At 42.4% G+C, this 18,899-nt stretch overlaps 1 protein-coding gene across 1 annotated transcript in view; it reads left to right on the top strand.

Annotated features, from left to right (window-relative positions):
• The window catches only part of BCAS1 (brain enriched myelin associated protein 1), a 64,585-nt gene that overhangs the window by 21,702 nt on the left and 23,984 nt on the right, over window positions 1-18,899 (top strand). Inside the window, exons 4-7 of the mRNA XM_054573362.1 lie at window positions 9,196-9,351; window positions 10,464-10,508; window positions 12,875-13,009; window positions 16,949-17,125. Coding sequence (XP_054429337.1) covers window positions 9,196-9,351; window positions 10,464-10,508; window positions 12,875-13,009; window positions 16,949-17,125 — 513 coding nt within the window. The remainder of the gene's footprint in view (window positions 1-9,195; window positions 9,352-10,463; window positions 10,509-12,874; window positions 13,010-16,948; window positions 17,126-18,899) is intronic.

An 18,899-nucleotide genomic window follows, 5' to 3' on the forward strand; every position in this document is an offset into this window, starting at 1 on the left:
CAAAGAGTTTTGGAAACTACCACTTGCTTTCTCCTCTCTCTTGGAGATTCACATTGGACATCAGTCTACTAAAGGCTTTGAGATGTCCTGCAGCAAACACGCCTGCTTCACGGTGTTTAGCTGAGTGTTTCTCAAACGTGATTGTCCCTATAACTCTTATTTGTCTAACCAGCTGGGCCTGTCTCCCAAAGAACCATTCTTCTAAGACATGCTGAGTTAGGCATGTAAATCAGACTTGGAAAATGGCCTCTTGGAACATGCATCAGACCACGGATAGGTTTTATTTGACCCATACAATGACTTAAATAATGTTTTAATAAATTGATAAGATTTTAAATGGACAAAGTTGACAATATTTTAAAATGAGAGAGCTCAATTCAATTCCATTATTTCAGACATTCCTGAAAAACAGGAAGCTTTGCCCTGTATTCCTAGACGGGACATGAGGTGCGACTGTCCCTGGAGATGAGGCATTCACTCTCCAGGTCACCCGTGTCCCCACCCCTGTGTGGATTCCCAGCGGGGCAGCCACGTGAGGTGTCTGTCACTGGCACAACTGCTTTGTCGTTTTCTTGTGGTAGAGTTGAGGGCAAATTAAAATACTTCACAATTTGGAGCTACTTAAGGTTCATACTCTGTAAATACAGCCTACGAGTCCAGCTGTTGACAGGTGTTGAACAATAAATAAGAGATATGAGTACTTTTATTTATTCATTCAACAAACACCTGAACGCTTTCTTTGTGCCAGGAATGGTATTCGGTTCTGGGGTGATAGAACAATATACCTCATTCTATACATAAGAAACAAGAAAGTTAGTAAACAAACAAACAAACATTCCCAGGGTATAAAAAATGCTATGAATGAAATAAATAGAGTTTTGAGCTAGAAAGTAAAGAGAAGGCTGATAAGTAAAATTGGGTCGGGGTAGGGTCAAAAAGGAGTTTGGTTTGATCTGAAAATTCCGGAAAAAGGATGCGATTTCCCCCTCCTTTTCTGCACAATGCCAAACCATTCTTAGAAAGTCTGCCACTTAATTCTGCCAACATTGAAAGCAGTTTTCTCACTATTGGGAAGTGTTTGTTAAACAGATGGCAAATACTTTCTAGGCTATGGGTTATTAGCTTTTGTATTTTGAAGACCTTTTTTTAAACATTGGCTATTTTTCCTCTAATAAATGTGGAATGCCATTCTCAGTATATGTCAGAATAAGTCATGGGACTGGGGAAACTGCCACAAACCCCTGCTGCCCAACACGGCTGACCCCAGAGGCCGTGCCCCACCCTCTCCACGCCACAGCAAGTGTGTACGTGTCTGTTCTTCTCATACAAGAGTGTGACGATTCGTGTGTCCTTAGGAATGTCCTCGAAGTGATACTGCTGTGAAAGAGAAAGGAAAAAGAAAGAAGAAAAGAGCATCTTACTACTTCATTCTCTATCCATGTTTCACTTACCACTGGAAATCAAGTTGACAAATTCACTTAGTGCTCAAGTGGGGGAGTTGCCGGAAGAGAACATGGAAGGCCCTTGTTTATAGGACGCAAGTATGAATTGCTTTCCATGATTGATTTTTCTTCCACCCTCTATGACAATGATGAGCAACTGGTTCATTTAATCTCCTAAGTATAACATCTCTGCATCCGTCACTACCACAGAATAATGAGGCCCTGCCATAAAGGTGCTCTGTTAGACTTCTGCTAAGATACAAGTTTTTAGCATCTTGCGGTTATGTCTACAGAGTATTATAACAGGTGCTGATCTTATGATGTACAATAAAGAGCATCCTACTGGATAACTGATCCAGCCTAGCTTGATTCAATTAGTATAAGCAGGTAAAATGAACAGCATTGCCTCGCTTCTCCCAAAAGGTAAAGGGGCGATGGGTAAGAAGCATTTTTAGATCTGTGAAACTACAACTTAAATTCCCCTCTTAGGAAAACATTCCAGAAGCCAATAAAGTCCACGTTTCACAACTCAGTATCTTTATGTTATTTGTATTGCCCTCTGAAATCTCTGGTAATTCTTAATAATCTACCTGGATCGCTTGGAAGCTTTTTTCAACTGTGACACTTGGGCAGAACTCAGTTTTAAAGACCTAAAACATGTGTGCTTTTTCAATGAGCGATTTTGACATCTAGGGACTTATGGAGACAGTGAGCAAAATTTCACGCACAAGCCTTTTCTTAGTTTTCAATTCAGCATTGCGAGAGAAAAGCTGGGGAGAGAGAAAAGTTCCAACAGGACAGCTTCTATAATGTCAGGGTACACCCTTCCACGGGGCACCAGAAACAAGGATGACATAGAAATAGAATCACGAGCAGGGGAAGACAGGCATAATATAATGTCGATCAAGAATAGAAGGTTTCAAAACAGCATCTACAGAAATGGTCCCTTTAGGGTGAAAATGATGTCTACCGCACAGATTCACCCTTCCACCCCAAGGGACTTAGAATGAAAAAGTGCAAATTCTTAGTAAGAGTTTCTTCCAGGAGTGGGATAAAGGGCGAACTTTATATTTTTCCTCTTTGTTTATCTATAATCTCATTTTTTATAAAAGGAGGAAGTACAGCATACTGCCTAGCTAAGTTAAAAACAAAAAACAAAAAAGAACTGCAATCTACGTAATTCCCTCATTTACCCACTAAGCTGCGCTATGAGGCTGGAGGCCTCCTGAGTTCATTAGAAACCGCAACAGGCAGCTGCTAACAGCTTCTAAAGGTTATTTGGTGCTTACAGTCATCCCCAACCTGGGCGATCCCGGGCCTGCGTGGCAAGTCCTCGTTCAGAAATAACTGACGTTTAAAAATATGCCTTTGGCTTGGAGATTGCGCGGTGGCTAGGCCCTTTCTGGGGCCCTCTCATACCTGGCGTGGCTTCTGGTTGCACGACCTGTGTCCAGCCCCCACCTTTACCAGGGGGTTAAAAACAATGGGAGTACATGTTATCAGCTGATGTGGATGGGGCAGGAATAGCGGGGGGGCTAAAGACAGAGACTGAGTTACAACGGTAGACCCACCTTAGGTGGGCTTCCGCTTTGCAGTAAAGCCACGTAAAATAATAATAATAAATTCATTGATTAATGCCCATCTGCTTGGGAAATTTTGAAGTTCCACAAAACATCTCGAGTGGACTTTAGTTTTGAAGTGAGGTCCTGCTTCTTTATTCATTTGCTTTCCCTTTGAGGCAAATTGGAGGAGGTACACTTCATCTTCGAGAATGAACCAGATACCACTGTTCTTCCTACCTCTGACCATGGCTCTTTGCAGGTGATGGTGCTCTCAGAAAAGGGGAAATAAAGGCTTCGTGATTGTCTGGAGACCCTTGTTGCCTAGCAAATGGTGCACTTTGTGCTGTTGGGGCATCCGAGTGGGAGAGGAAACAGAGCTTTTTTTTTTTTCCCCCAAGCAGCATGTGGCTCAAATTTCTAACAGATGGAAAGGAGTGGAGTAATGGGTTATTGTACCATTCAACGTTTCTCAGACAAATTTTCCTGTGTTAAACAGCACGTTAGGCCCCGATTCGTGGTACAAAGATTCAAAATGAAACCAGTGATGTACAATCAATGGGGAACTAGCAGGGCAGACATTCATCACAAATTGTTCCAGACAAGACTTCTTTAGCCTTGATCATCCTGCCTTCACTTAGGCTTTCACTTTGACAATGTAGACTTTGCCTAAAGGAAGCTGAAATCCAGTTGACAATTTCCAGTTGAAAGAAGGTGCCAGAAGTTCCATATGGGTTTTATTATAGACAATCAAATTATGATACGGCGGCATTATTTTTCAACATGACAAATTGTGATCACTTAACTAGTGTTCCTGTCTGCTGGCCCTTTGAAGCCAATGGAAAGGAAAAAAAAATAGAGGCTTCGTCCACCCAGATGAAAAACAGGAACACCTGTTTTCTTAAAAGAACTTTCCAGACATTTCTTGGAGAACATTTGTGTGCCTGTCTAAAATTTCTGTTTGCTGAGAATGATCTGGAGGCCTAATGAGAATAGCAAAACCATATTTGTAGTTAAGGACAAAGAGTCTTCTACAACCCAATATTGAAGGCATGGGCCACAAGCTGGCAACCTTGGTCTTGACCTTCCCAACCACGTTTAGTCTGGCCCTTGGGACATTTTTTAAAATTTTGAATTAGTCCCCCACATTTTGTTTTCATTGTAATTTTAATGAGAATTTAAAAATTATAAAATGGTATACTTGTCTACCAGTGCCCCCCAATAGATAATTATTGTTTGTATTTTTAATGTATCCTTCTATGGTTTCTTTGGGTGTACACAAGTAAATACAAGCATTAAGCTCTTATTTCTTTTTCTTTATACAAAAGGCAATATCATATACACTGTTCTATTCTGTACTTTTTTTTTCTGGTTAATGCTGCTTTCCTTTTCTGTACAGAGAGCACGACTTCCTGTAGCTGTACAGCTTCCTTATTTGGCAACATTTACGTAGTTTTCCTTTGAATGGATGTACCGTCATTTATCTAACCAGGACCTTATTAATGCCATTTGGCGGGTTTCTAGACATTTGCTATGACCTCACTGTAATGAACCTCGTGTATTTGTTATTTCACACATGTGTGAATTGAGGTTTATTTAGCATTAACTCCTAGAAGTGAAACTGCTGGGTAAAAGAATATATACTCTTTTCGTAAATTTTGGCCAATAACGCCAAAACGTCAGCCTTCGTCAGGTCTGAACTAATTCACGCCCCAATCAGCACTCTCTGAATGGCTACCAATGTCTCGCCCCAGGCTCCCAGCTGAATGTTTCCAAATATCTGGATGTTTCCACTTTCAATCTTCCTTTTTGTAACTTCTGGATTTTGAGTTGAAGTGCAAAAGCCTTCTCAATCCAAAATTGTAAAAGATTTTTTTTTCCATGTTTTCTTCTAGTGTTTTTATTCCTTTGAATTCTATTCCTTTGAATTTTATAAGGTTGAGTGGTGACAGTGAGTTATTTTATTTTTTTCCAGAGGGCCACCCTGCTGTGCCTACATCACTTATTAAAAAGTCTTTCTTCCCTTTGATAGATTTGAGGTATCATCTTTATTATTCACTAAATTCCCCTATGTCTTTGGGTAAAATGTGTTATATAAGGATGGCAACAAATACGTAAGTATTTGTTTATATATGGGAAAATATATAACAAGAAAAAGGAACAGAGACAAAGGAAATTAAAATAAGAAACCCTCTCATGAGAAGATGATATTTAAGACAGAGCTGAAGGACAGGAAATCATTTGAAGCCATGCAGCGGGTGCTTTAACAAAGCTTGTTTTGCCTTTGAAATCATTTGAGTGTAGGATCAAATCCCAGTTCCACTCTGTGACTGTAGGCAGTGATTTATTCTTCTCATGCGTCAATTTACCCATCAATAAAAATGAAATTACAAATAGTACATACTTCATGGGATCATTCTAAGAATTAAATGAGATCTTTTTAACTAGCTTAGCATTAAGCCTGACACATAAAAGGTGGTAATTTTTCTTATTACCATGGACTTTTTTTTTTCCTTCTCATTATACATTCCAGAATTCATGGCTGCAAAATATTCCATCATGTGGTCATGGGTAAATCTCACATGTTAATGATAATACCATGTACTTGCTTTATTTACCTATTCCAGACTTTCTAAGGGGTCTTCATCCTTACTCTTCCAACACTACCCTATAATGCCTTTTTAAAAACTTTTTCATCTTGAAATTATGGTACACTCACATATTCGGTGTTTGGCTGAAGCAGAGCATTTATTGTCTGAAACTTTATGTTGCCAGTCTGACTCTTTGGTGGAAAGAGTAGTCTTTTTGAGAAGTTTGTTGTTTTTTTTTTTTTTTTTTGGTCAGTTCCTGTTAGTATTTTCAGGTTGCCAGCCTCTTCCGCTCCAAGTCTAGAATGTACGAGGCAAAAAGGAAGCCCCGGAATTTGCCGCCGTGTTTTCCCTGGGGTCCCCAGGTGGTCTGTTCGCTCCCCTCCCCCTTTCAGAATCCTTTGCACATGTTTTCTACCTAACGTCGGGAATTTTCCATTGTGGTTAGCAGAAGGGTGAAGAAAAGTGTGTATTCTCTGTCTTCCTAGAAGTGGAAGTATTATGTTCTTTTTTTGAAAGGCAGTCTGAAAAGAAAAACAGTATTTCGAGAAAAGGGATCCAATTCAAGCTTAGTATCAAATTGAAAAAAATAAAACTCTGACTCAGAAACAGCCCCAGGGAAACAAACCACCTCCTTGCACTGAGCCAGTCCGGTCACCCCTCATTTTCCGTCCAAGTCCTGGGACACCGCTGCCCTGGGGAGTCAAAGGAACAGAGGCCTCAAGCATCCTCAGGTGGCTGAGAAGGTGCCCCAGGGCAAATGGGAGGCTGGAAGGCTCCTCCATTCCTGGGTTCTGTGGAACTGCACCCCCTCAGGTTAGAGTTACTTTCCTCAGGGAAGAAGTACTAAGGGTCCCCTCCCCTGCTCAGAGGAGACTTACCCCGGCAGGTTTTCCCTGATGGACACCTGGTCCATGCGGACCCAGCCTCATCTATGCAGATCACCTGACATTATACCAAATCATTTCCTTTTCAGTTGATTTTCCTGTTTTCCTTATTATTTGGAAGAATATCGATAAATGTTCCCTGGTATTTAGCCCAGGGACCAGGGAAGAATCGTGACCTCTTGCTCCCTTAGGAAACGCCCAGTCGGGGAGCAGGGGGACCTAGATGCAGACGCTTCCATTCCCTGTGATCACCGGGCCCCAGCCTACGAGCTGTGAGACCAGAGTAGCTCAGAACAGCTGACCCAGCCTAGGGGCTGGGGACTTTCCAGGACAGATGCTGACCCGCTGCATCCCCACACACTGCCTCTTAAAGAAGACTGTTCCCTTGTCTTCTTGAGTTTCTCCCTTGCCGTCTTCATTGTCTGCGTCATATGGTGCATTTATTGGTTTCTTTGTATCTTGGGGGGAGTCGGAGAATCAGCTCTCTCTTACTTTCCCCGCCTCCAGCAAGCTCCCCACTGTCCAGTCCCCAGGCCCCAGGCACTGACCTGCCTGCCCTGGATGTATGTCACGTGCCACCTGCCACCCCTACCAATGAACCAGAAAGCTTTTCAGATCCCAAGTCACACCTAGAAGACCTTCCGAGTGGAAGTTTGGCTTTTTTCTTTTTTGCATGAAAATATTTATGAGAGTGTAAAATTTGCATACTTCTTGATATAGAAATGTCCCTTCTGGGAATTTACTGAAAGGAAATACAGAAACACATGATTAATTAAAAACGCTGTTTAAAACATCCTAGATATCAGACCATAAGTACCCTAACTGCCAATCAATAAGGATACTAGGCAGTAAGTAATGTCACAACTGGACAGGGGGACCCCACGTGAGCCATGAAGAATGAAGCAGGTCTAACTGTATTTCAATGACAAGGTGTCTGTGCTATTTTACTATGTAGGAAAAATGAGTTGATACAGATAGCACCATCCCATTTATATAAAATTTATTTGCATCCTTTCATCTATTAGGTCGTTGAATGGTGTATATTTATTGAATGCCTGCTATGTGCCTCTCTGTCCCCGCTACTGAAGAAACAGCTGCGAGCAAAGCCGACATAACCCCAGTCTTTGTCGAGCTTCCGGTCTAGCAGGGGTAGAAGAAAGGGGCACCTACCAAGCAGATAAAGAAAAGACGTTGTAATAGCTAAGAAGGAAAAGGGCAAGGGACAGTTTTAGAGATGACAGTGAGGGGAGGAGAGGGGAGATTTTTTAAGACTGGCAGCATGAATGGAAATTAACCAGGGGCAGACAGAGGGGAAGAATGTTCTAGACTGAACGCCTTGAGGTTGGAAGTAGCCTGCGTTCTGTCTGAGAAACTCAAAGGAAGGTGGCTAGAGAGTGTAGAGTGTACGAGAGAGCGCGTACAGAGGCTGGGGATGTAGACACGGGCCAGACCATGGGAGACAGGGGAGGTCCTGACTTCATGGGCCATCAGAAGCCTTTGGAGGGTGTCCTCTGCTGAGTCAGTAATGGGCTGGAGGGACCAAGAGCCCAAACAGATGTGGCGGCAGGGGGGGTGGGTGGGAGCTGTCGCAGTCACAGGGTGGAGAGATGGCTATGGCTTGACCCAGGGGCATAGGAGTAGAGATAGGACAGAACGGGTTCAGAATGCCTCCAGCTCCTCTGGGTGAGGTAGTGGGGAAACTCAGTTCCCGTTTTGCCTTCCCAGCACCAATGAACAACCAGATCCTGACAACATGATTATCATTTTAAAATATAAGTACTTGCCCTGGCTGGGTGGCTCAGTTGGTTGGAGCGTTGGTGGTCGCATATACCAAAAGATTGCAGGTTCGATTCCAGGTCCGGGCACATGCCTAGTTTTCAGGCTGGATCCCCAGTTAGAATGCCTATGGGAGGACAACCGATTGAAATTTCTCTTTCTCTCTCTCTCCCCCCCTTCCTCTCTCTATGAAATCAGTCAACATACCCTCAGGTGAGGATTAAAAATGATGATAATTTTAAAATAAAATATAAGCCCTTTTTTCGTTGTTGATATGATTCACCTTTGTGTAGATAGTGAAAACTCAAATAGACACATCTCAGGGGATCATCAGACCCACACAGCAATTTTCAACCTTTTTCATCTCACGGCCTGCATCAACTAATTACTGAAATTCTATGGCACACCAAGAAAAAAATCTATCTTTTTTTTTTTTTTTGCCTATCTGACAAAAAAAATAAGGTCTAATTTTGATACATTTATACTGGACGCTTATTGCTGCGCTGGTTGTTGTCATTCTTTTTGACAATCTAAGGGAAAAGAGGTCAGCGCCCCTGACTAAATAGTCAGGTAGTGCATATTTTAAAAATTCTCGTAGCGCATCTGTTGAAAATCACTGGACTAGGAGACATCATACATAACCTCTTTGCAGAATTGGGAGAAAAGGGTTTTTGTTTGGAATTCGACATGCACGGCTGTGTTTGTTACCCTTGGGCTCCAAACAATGTCCTTCCAACTAAATGCAAATGCTGAATATGTTAGGAAGAGGGGGAGGGGAGGAAGAGTGGCTCTCATAAGCTCCTGATTGTTCTACACACCCGTGGGCAGATGAAATATGGCTGGAATTAGGGGGCCAGGGAGAAAGGGGCTGCGAAGCAAAAATATTACTTTGAGAGTCCACATTCAACAAGCTGCAACTGTGAAAACTCTGTTTTGCTTCTAGGACATAGTTGAAGGCAAAGAAAAGGGACAGGAAGTCACTCCCGTGAGTTGCTCTATCCCTAGGGATCCCGAAGAACTGGAGATTGCCAAGGGGGACCCCCAGACAACAGATATAACTGAGAATAATAATTCCATCATGAGCTTCTTTAAAACCCTGGTAAGTTGTTTCTTCCTTTTTGCTTCAATTCTATTGCTCAAATGTTTTGTTATTCTAAGAATAATGCCCACTTCCTGGCCAGGTAGCTCAGCTGGTTAGAGCATTGTCCTGACACGCCAAGGGTGTGGGACCGAGATTGTGGTCTGATCTCAGGTGAGACTGCATACAAGAAACAACCAATGAATGCATAAATAAATGGAACAAATCCACCTCTCTCTCAAGTCAATAAATGACAATTTCTTAAAAAGTAATGCACGCTTGAGTGTCATTGTTCTGAGTGACACAGCTGGAACATTGGAGGATAGTAACAAGATGTGTGTTTTGGAAGGAAGCTGTGGCTTTCCAGGAGAGAGACTTCGGAAGTGAGAACCACCGGTACCCAAACTCCGTAACATGAGCTGGGTTGTAATGGAGCTCTATTGTAACTGGGTGATCATGGATCATGAAAATAACTGGAGAATACTTCCTTGAGGTATTAACCTATCAAAGCAGTTTTGATGCTCAGGTGGCAAATAAAACTGTAGAAACCATTTTCTATTCTGTTCCGGCTCACTCTGCCATTTGAATTGGATGGAGGCAGGGACCCATGTCTCGTATTGCTTGTTCATCTCCAATTCCTCGGGCAGAGCCCGTAGCCTGAAGCCTGACCCATGCCTGGCACCCAGAACGGGGCTGGTGAATGAAGCCACATTGAGCAGATGGCTCCCAGTGTGTCTGGGCTATTTCCAAAGGCCAGCTTCAGAAGAGAAACCCAAATAAGACAATAGGATCACCACAAACACCAAAGGGTTGCACATGTGTTTGGGTTTGTGGCAGAATCGATGCAAAGTCTGTGGCCTTCCATGAGTCAATTTTTGAATGAGGTCAAACCCTTAGTGACTGTATGAAATCGGATGCATTTCATTATAAAACATTAATTTTTGTTAACTTTTGTATGCCTAGGTATATACCAGAAGTCTGTGGGTTTCTGTTATACTAAAAGGACTTCTGATTACATTCTTTACCTATATAGTGAACTACTGGGATAACCCAAACACTGTCTATCTGTGAAATAAAATCACCCGAAAGAAAGAGCTATCATTTTTAACATTTGATTTTCTCAAACTTTTAAGGTTTCACCAAACAAAGCTGAAACAAAAAAAGATCTGGAAGACACGGTAGGTAGTTTGAAGTGTGTTTATGTTTGGGTTTGTGTGTAGAATTGGATTTGAACTGATGTGTGCTTCATCATTTCTGGAATTTTGTGTATGCGTGCGTGCGTATGCACATATATACAGATTTAGCAATCTAATAGTGCTATCAGATTGTCTTTACAATCTTTCATTTATGTTAATGGTATTTTAATAAAAAATTTAGTGGGAAGCTTGAAATACATGCCAATTCTGACCAAATAATGTCACAGTAACCAATTTCTTATACAGAATAAGAGCAGAATACTAATAATTGTATACCATCTTAGTCTTGTAGTTGTATACAGAGAGACCCAGGAAATAGAGAAAAAATTAACTTGTGGAAATGAGAAAGAGGTGAGACTCAATTTAAAGTAAAAGTAAAGGCTATATTTTTGGCTTTAAAAAAAATATGTTCATTGTTTTTCATGTCATTTGAAAAAAATAACTCTCCACAGCAAAGACAATTATGTGGTGAAATGACATAGTCACAGTGGACATGCCAAATTAAAGACCATGTAGGGGAATTAGAGTGTCCCAGATAGCCTAGATGTGTTCAGCCTGGAAATTCAGCCAGTTCCCTTCAAAATAAATTTTGTTTGGAATGACTGCTCTTTAGAGGTGTTTTTCCCTTTACCGTTGACAAAACCGATTATGTCTAGTGGATCACATGGTTGAAAGTTTAGCTTGGTGACAGCTGAATGTCTAGTGTCCTTCTTTTAGTATCTGAAAGTGCTTTGAAAGACTCTAGGACCCAAGAAGTGTCTTGGTCAGCCCGACACATCTGCTGCCCATGTTTGAAAGGGCTAAGCTGTGAAAGAGTCCTAGACTTCATCTCTCAAGACCTGCCTTTGAGCGCTGGTCCTGCTCCTCAATCGCTGTGTAATCCTAACCTGTCTGAACCCAAACCTCCACATCTATAAAATGGGGACAGTAAAAAGTTCTATCTCCCCAACCCAGGGTTGAACGAAAGTTTGACAGTGTCTGGTAAACGATGGAGGTCTATTCAAACGGAGACGATCCCTCTTTCCATAATCCTGCAAGACAGACAGCACCATGATTTATTTGTCTGGTGTTGACTGATTCCTCTAGAATTTTTTCCTCTTTTATTGTAAAAAGAGATACCTGAGGCATCTCCATGTGTTTTCCTATAAAATTATTCATTTGTTGTAAGACGGCCAGGGTCAAGTTCAATGAATGTGTGGGTCCAATGTTTCTCTTTTGAGTCTGTGTTTTGCATTGTTTGAGGTCACATAGCACACGGGGCTACAAACAGTGGGGCAGGTGGTGTGTTTTGTGGCTTCCCAAGCAGCCTGATGCTCTCACTTAATTTAGGGGCTCACACACCAAGACTCTTCCTCCATCCAGAATGTGGTCCCAACTGAACAGATGCAACTGATAAAATCTCATTGTCCTGCTCAGAGAGCTGGGCGGTCCCTGCTGGTGGATCTCGGTCTCAAAAGAGGGTTCTGTGAATGTAGGTTGTCCAGGTCACCCACAAACAGACCGCCTTCTACAGCCCTGGCTGTCATACCTTTTGCCTTAACATCTTTTCCACTGAAGTTCTTGAAATTGTACTTTTAAAATGTCTCTATGGTTTGTCCATCTCCCCATTTGGGTCCAGGGACATTTTTAATGCACTACATACCCCACAAAAAATTCTCCACCATTTGTAAGCCGAGTCAACAATTCTAAATTGTTGTAGCTGGACTATTTCAGTCTAGTCTCTCCCCACTTTGGCTGAGTGGGCTGGCTCACATGAGAATCTTCTTTTACCTGGGCAATCTGCCCATCTGGAAATCGGCTGAGATTTTTGCAGGTGATTCCACTTCCCTGAAGTTTCTAACACAACTAAAGAGGTTCATTTTGGGAATGAAAGTCACTTAGTGGCAGTATTTGCCCTGATTCTGTGATGCAAAAATAAACCATTTGTCTTCAAGTATTTTTTTCTTCCTCATGTGACAGTACCACTTAGATATTTAAAACCACCAACTAGGGACTATATTATCTTTCTGACTTTTTAGATTTTTTATCAGATAGTTTATGTCATGTTTCAACATCCTGTCATTGTTTGCAGCAAATGAGGTTGTGTTAATCTGGGTCATTTAACTAGGTCACCCTGTTGTAAATCCATATGTACCTGAAATGAACTGTGTACATCCTCTTCAGCAGATCATCTGAGAGTTTCAAAAAGAGAAATAAATGGTCACATGATGTCTCAGGGCTGGGGTGGGAGGTGGAGGTGATATACTAGCAGTTAATTATCAAAGTGTTTTACGGCACTTCAAAAAAATGGGGAAAATGGATTTTGTTTGAAATCAAAGTTCTAAGCTGTGACTGCTGTTGCCCAAAAGGCATGCAAAGCAGAGAGTGGCTGTGATGGACAAGCTGGGCAGAAGGCATCTGAGATCCAGGCAAAAGGCACCAAGAAAAAGCACCTGCATAGCCCCAGGCTAGGACTCACCTTTAGAAAGTTCTTTAGGCATAAGGTCTGTATTTTGTTAAACTAGGGGTGGGCCGAAAAGAGAACCCTGGTCTCTACCACATGATATACCAGCACCCCTCCCCGTCCCTGCCCCCACCCCCCCACCCCCACCCCCACCCCCACCTTCCGTCTCCACCCATCTCTGCTTCCTGACGATAGAGCCCTGGGTGGTTGGGATCATTAAAGGGGATTCAAGATTCTGTGAATCAAATTTCAGTAAATGTTTTAAAAAGTCTCCATAGTTATAAACATCTCAGCCTAGGTTCTTCCCAGTGTGGACCAGGGTTCTGAATTTATTCTTCTAACCCAGTATTTCCCAAATGTTGAAAGCATGCATGCCGCCCTCACCGTTTCGTCATATATACTATTATTTACCTGATATTTTTATATTGCCGTTGACTCACTTCCGACTGAAAGCCGTCTTTAAAAGGAACTTTATCTTACATTCTACACGGAAAAGCAAAATCATTGTAAGAGGAAGGTGACTATGAATACGGCTAATAAAAAAAGACCTTACATTCTAGTTGCCTTGGTTGTGTCAAGCTCCAATTCTAATGCCCTTTCTAGCTTTATTGGAAGGCAACTAGCCATCAGTAGAGAAATGTTAAAGACATACCAGCCCCAGACCAAGAATTTCCCCCAAATGTTCTTGGAAGGATTAAATGAGAAGTGAAAAAAAGAAAAGTATTTTCACTATTTGAATGTCATTTCATGCCATATCTCTGTACAATGTAAAATCATCTCTAATGCCCTCAATAGTATGCTTTCTACACATTGGGAAATACTCTTCTAACTTCAAGATAACAATTTAATCTTTCTGGGGTCTGTTCCATCCATTGCCAATATTAACTAAGCTTATACTGAACTCACATAAAAACCCAGGCAGAACAAAACAATGAATGGGCAGAACACATTCTACCTCCATGTCCCTAGGAATCATTTTGGGAGATTTCACTCTTCTAATGTCTAAGAAGACGCTTGAATTGGGCCAGCAGGCTTAGAAATTTGTCTAAAATATCAACCATTCTCCACTGAGGTGAACGAACTTATTAAACAGTCTCCCCAGCTGGATTCACAGTCCCAGGACTGTGTATGCAAATAAAAGCTCCACAGAAAATTCTCATGGATGAATCTATATTTGCATAAAGGTGTTAGGGAGCCACGCTTCAATATCCATTCAGGCTTCTTTTGTTCTGTAAAGAGAAAAAGGGGTAAGTGATAGATATTGCAATGGAAGAGAGAAAGTTAAGAAGTAGTGGTACTGGGTGTTAGGTAACAATTAGGAGACAATGAGGTAATATGGTAATAGTGGGACATCACAGATCTCATACAAAGGAAGCGTGCTGAGCTCCCTCTTGGAACTTTGGTAAGTAGGGGGTCTTGGAGGTGTAAAATGACTCCCCCAGCCCCAGATCTGCATTCACGATGACATTCACTTCATACCCAGAGTCTCTCCCCCTCTTCAGTGGACCACCAGTTCGAGAGTCCTAGGACTTCCCCAAATCACTGTCCTCGCTCCCTGCCACTGAGTTGCACGTTAGGCTAGGACAGGATTCTGAAACTACTGCGAAGGTGGAGAGGAAGTGTCCAGTTCTGGGATTCTGTAATACAGATACAAGAGCTTTTGGGTTTTGCCTTGAGTTACACTCAATCTATTTTTTTTAATGTAAAAGTCGAATAAGGGGACGATTCCCAAATGTTCTTAATTCTCATGATGTGGTAGTTTGGTAGATCTCACTGGTTCTTACCTCCATGCTGAGGACTCTTTATTTATTTTCATTTTATTATCCTGTTGTACAAAAAGATAGAAAAATAGGGACATATAAATTGACCAACCATACTCTATCAATGAATCTTGCGGCATGACTATAGGAGACATGATTCTCATTCTTCCTGATTTTATTGAAACCTAGGACAGAAAAAAAGAAATCCAAGAAAATTGAAGAATGAAATACTATCTTCTGGTTTTGCTCTTTAAACAGAGTACAATGGTTACCAATTATGCTTAATGCCTATGTTCATGTCTCTATGTCTCAATTTTCCTTCCTATAAAAAAATGTTTAGCTTAAAAAAGTGGAGAAGCCTGGAATTAATAAATGAAACACCTGTACTGTTCTAAAGCATAAGGGTGTCAGCTTTCCCCAGCTGAATGTGAATCCTTTTGTTTTTGGTCTCATCCCAGGCAGTGCCTCAGAATCAAACTTTCTCACACATCCCCCAAACACTGGACAACAACAGGCACACACGGCCGGGCATTGTTTTAGAATGTTTTTGCCATGCTCGGAAATGCCCCTCTCCCCATTTGGGTCTTCCCAAGAGGACTGACCTTATTTCCATTTTTAAGAAAGGGTTTGGTGGAAGCCAATCCTCAGCCCTGCTGATGTTAGTACAGTAGATGCTGGATTGCTTAACGACCCGGCGCTGTTTTGGTCTCCAATCTGTTGCTTGGCTACTTACGCTTTAGGTGCTATGGTATCCTGTCCAGCTCATGGCTGCCAGGTCATAGAGCTCAGGCCATTTAGCCAAAGCCACAGGAGGGTTACAAAGCAAAAAGCCCCCCAGATTCTGAAGTTCTAGAATGTTTCCCTCTTACTATCAAAAAAGCACACACACACAAATAGCATATGGCTTCAAATGGTCAAATTCATGTTATTTGCAAACCACCCTTTGGAGAGGCGATGTGCTGTGTGGAAAGAACACCAGCTAGGGGCCTCAGTCCAGGCCTGAGGCTGGCTGCGCCCCTTAATTAATGTTGGGCAGATCACGGGCCTCAGTTTCCCCGTCCGTGAAAATGTGGGCATTGCGCACGATGGCCTCTAAATCTCTTTCCAACTTCAAAAGTAAGTCTAAGACCTCCTCAATTTCCCGCATCCTGGTTTTACTGCTAGATTTTTTTTTTTCTTTTAGTCAGAAAATGTAGTCAAAGATCTGACATCCCTGGAATTAAAAGGGCTTATGTCACCAGCTCTTATAGCAAAATATCATAAAATGTAAATGCTTAAGATAAAGCAGATGAAGTAAGTATTAAAATTTGCAATGCCAGTATTCACTCATGTCAACATAAATTGAGGCTCTCATTATCCTTGCTCTTCCTTTATGCCAGACTCAGGAGAAGGCAGAGTGTGGGAAGTGATAGCTCTGTCACTGAGGAAGTCAAATGTCTTGGAATTGGACCTCAGCATGACCACTCAGCAGGGGAGAGGAAGAGCGATGGGAATATAAGGGGGAGAGAAGGGGAGAGGGGGAGAGAGGAGGAGGGGGGAGGAAAGAGAGAGAAAACAGGAGTTGAATGAATAACATTTAAAGCTTTGAGTTGATTACAATTTATTCAAACCCATCTAATTTAGATAGAGAGGCTACATCTAAACGTGAGAGATGGGGTTTGTGGGTGCTCTCCCAACGGCAGGTCCTTTCACTGAGCCCCCATCCAGCTGTCTTACTTAGAGCCTCCAGCAGCAATCGAAGTGCAGTATGGGAGGAAAACGGGAGAACTCCTATTTTAATTTGTGTTTATTTTAACCCTTCTTTAATTTCAAACTTGGGGTAGTACAACGATATATGTCTAGAATGTAAACAGATAGACATGCATCGGGGGTGCGTGTTCACAGTTTTTACTGAGGGGAACCTAATCCAAGTCGCGTGAAGACCAGTGGTCTGGGTAGTAATTAACATTCTAACAGCAGCGCGCCTTTCCTGATCACCTTGACTCCTAATGATTTACTTACATAAACACAATAAGTAATGGCCTAGAGATACTTTTCCCAAAAAGGAAACTATCTTGACTTTTTCTAAGATTTTTAACACAAATCCACAGTCACAGCACGTGTGGAAAATACGAAAAAGTTTGAAGAATAAAATTAACACGCATAATCCCAGCCTATGTTTTAAAAGACAGACCTTTTGAAATCTGGAGATCATTTGGATTTTTGTTTTAACTCTATAGGGTGCTGAAAAGTCACCTACCACATCAGCAGACCTCAAGTCAGACAAAGCCAACTTTGTACCCCAGGAGACCCACGGGGCAGCCAAGAATCCTACATCCTCAGAAACACCAAAGGAAGGTGCCAAGCCAAAGGGGGGACCCTCCTCTCTGCCTCTGAGCAAGCTGTTCTGGAAAAAGGTGAGTCCTATTCTCAAGAATGGGAGAGAACCTGGGTCTGGGAGGACGTGAGCAATGACCTCAGTTGAGCCAATCTGTGAATTCAACAACGTATGGAGTTTCTTTTTCTTCTCCAAAAATGACTCAACTATCCATTGAGTTGAAGACTTACTGATTTACTCCTGGGAAGAATGAAATGGTATAAACATGTGTTTCATGGGAAAGGAAGGGAAATGAACAACCAGAACTTTTCATTCTTGGAATTACTCTGCTTCATGACAAAGGGTTGTGGTATTTTATGATTTCATTTTCTTTCAAAAATCATTTATTTATTCCTCCTGGTTTTCCCTGAGCGCTGGGCTCTCTGTTTCCCCAGCCAGATATAATCAGTCATTAGAAACACCAGGTTTCATCGTTGTTTTGGCGAACCAACGTGTCTACCAGCTTTCCACCAGGGCAAGTACACGCCACGCGCTGTGATAGGAAAATTCAAACCACAGTCTGATTTTTTCTCCTCTCTAGAATTAAGGAACAGTGCAAGGAAATGGTTTGGGTGGGGCTGGGTAATTCTCAGAGCTATTTCTCGATCATCATTGCTGCGTAAGCCCCAGCTGCCCCATGTTCCCAGCTCCTGCCTGTTTCAGTTGTGGCCAAAAAAATGAACAAGACGTTGTGTGTGCGGTGGGCGGTGGAGTGTAATTCATAGAGGTGGGAAAGTCTAATTTAGTAGTTTCATCCAAATCCATGCCCTGTGGCCCACAGGGCTGGGCAGGTGATAAATACAGACACCACAGGAGAGCTAGTTTTAGTCTCTTGTCCTGAATCCAGTGAGATTTCTGAAATCTTCCCCGTGTGTTTCCCTGGTGTATGGAATTCTTCCAAATTCTCGGTTCTGCCCAGGAACAAATTCCAACACAGTGAAAACGCTGGATGATGTCATTTGGCGTTCAGTTCAAATCCTCTTCCCTCACCAACCACCGATGATTTATTTTTTAAAATCTTTTATCAGCAGTATAATATACGAGACAATTTTCAAGTAAGTAATATACATATGTGGGTGACAAGGAAGATGAGTTAGGTGACCCATATTCAAACAGTTTTATTTTTATTTCAGTATATTTAAACTTAAAGTGTATTAGGAAAAAATAGAACTGGCATATTAAGCTTGATTTGATATATATTTTATTCAGGGGGAGACTATATGTTTAAAAAGTAACCCAAGTAAAAGCAAAGTGTTACATAAATAATGGTGCTGATATTAAGTAAGTAATGGTAGATTTGGGTCCTGCAAGAAGCAGAGAGCAAGACGGAATTGATGCGCAGAGGTTTGCTGGAGGAGAATGAGTGTGGAGGACAAAGGGGAGGGGCAGGAGGAGGGAGAGAGAGCCTGCCCGCCACAGTGCCAGTCTGGCGCCTGTGACCTGTGACCTGGGACAGGAGGGAGGGAAGCGGGAGAAGGTCCCTCAGCCCAGGCGTAGGGTGAGCTGGGGGTGTCTCAGAGCAGACACTGCTCCTTCGGGGAGCCCTGCATTGGGCAGAAATGGCCCAGCCCTGGGCTGGGAGCAGCCAAGGGGAGCTCCGGCCTCAGCATCACCATGCTGTCCCAGATGCTGAGGGCATGACAGCCCAAGGTTGTCCCTGCACGGGAACCTGAGTGCCACACTCCCGTGGCAGCCACAGACGGTGCACACTGCACGGCAAAAAGCGCGTAGGAGGCTGGCAGGTGGCGCGTGTTTGAGGAACCCTTACTTCAGGGTTGGCAGTTTGGCTTAGGCAGACTTCACTTTGAGTCTCA

Source organism: Pteronotus mesoamericanus, unplaced genomic scaffold (genome assembly GCF_021234165.1).
Source record: "Pteronotus mesoamericanus isolate MK-2021 breed Mesoamerican mustached bat unplaced genomic scaffold, CSHL_Meso_final contig_25, whole genome shotgun sequence".
Classification (NCBI taxonomy): Eukaryota; Metazoa; Chordata; class Mammalia; order Chiroptera; family Mormoopidae; genus Pteronotus; species Pteronotus mesoamericanus.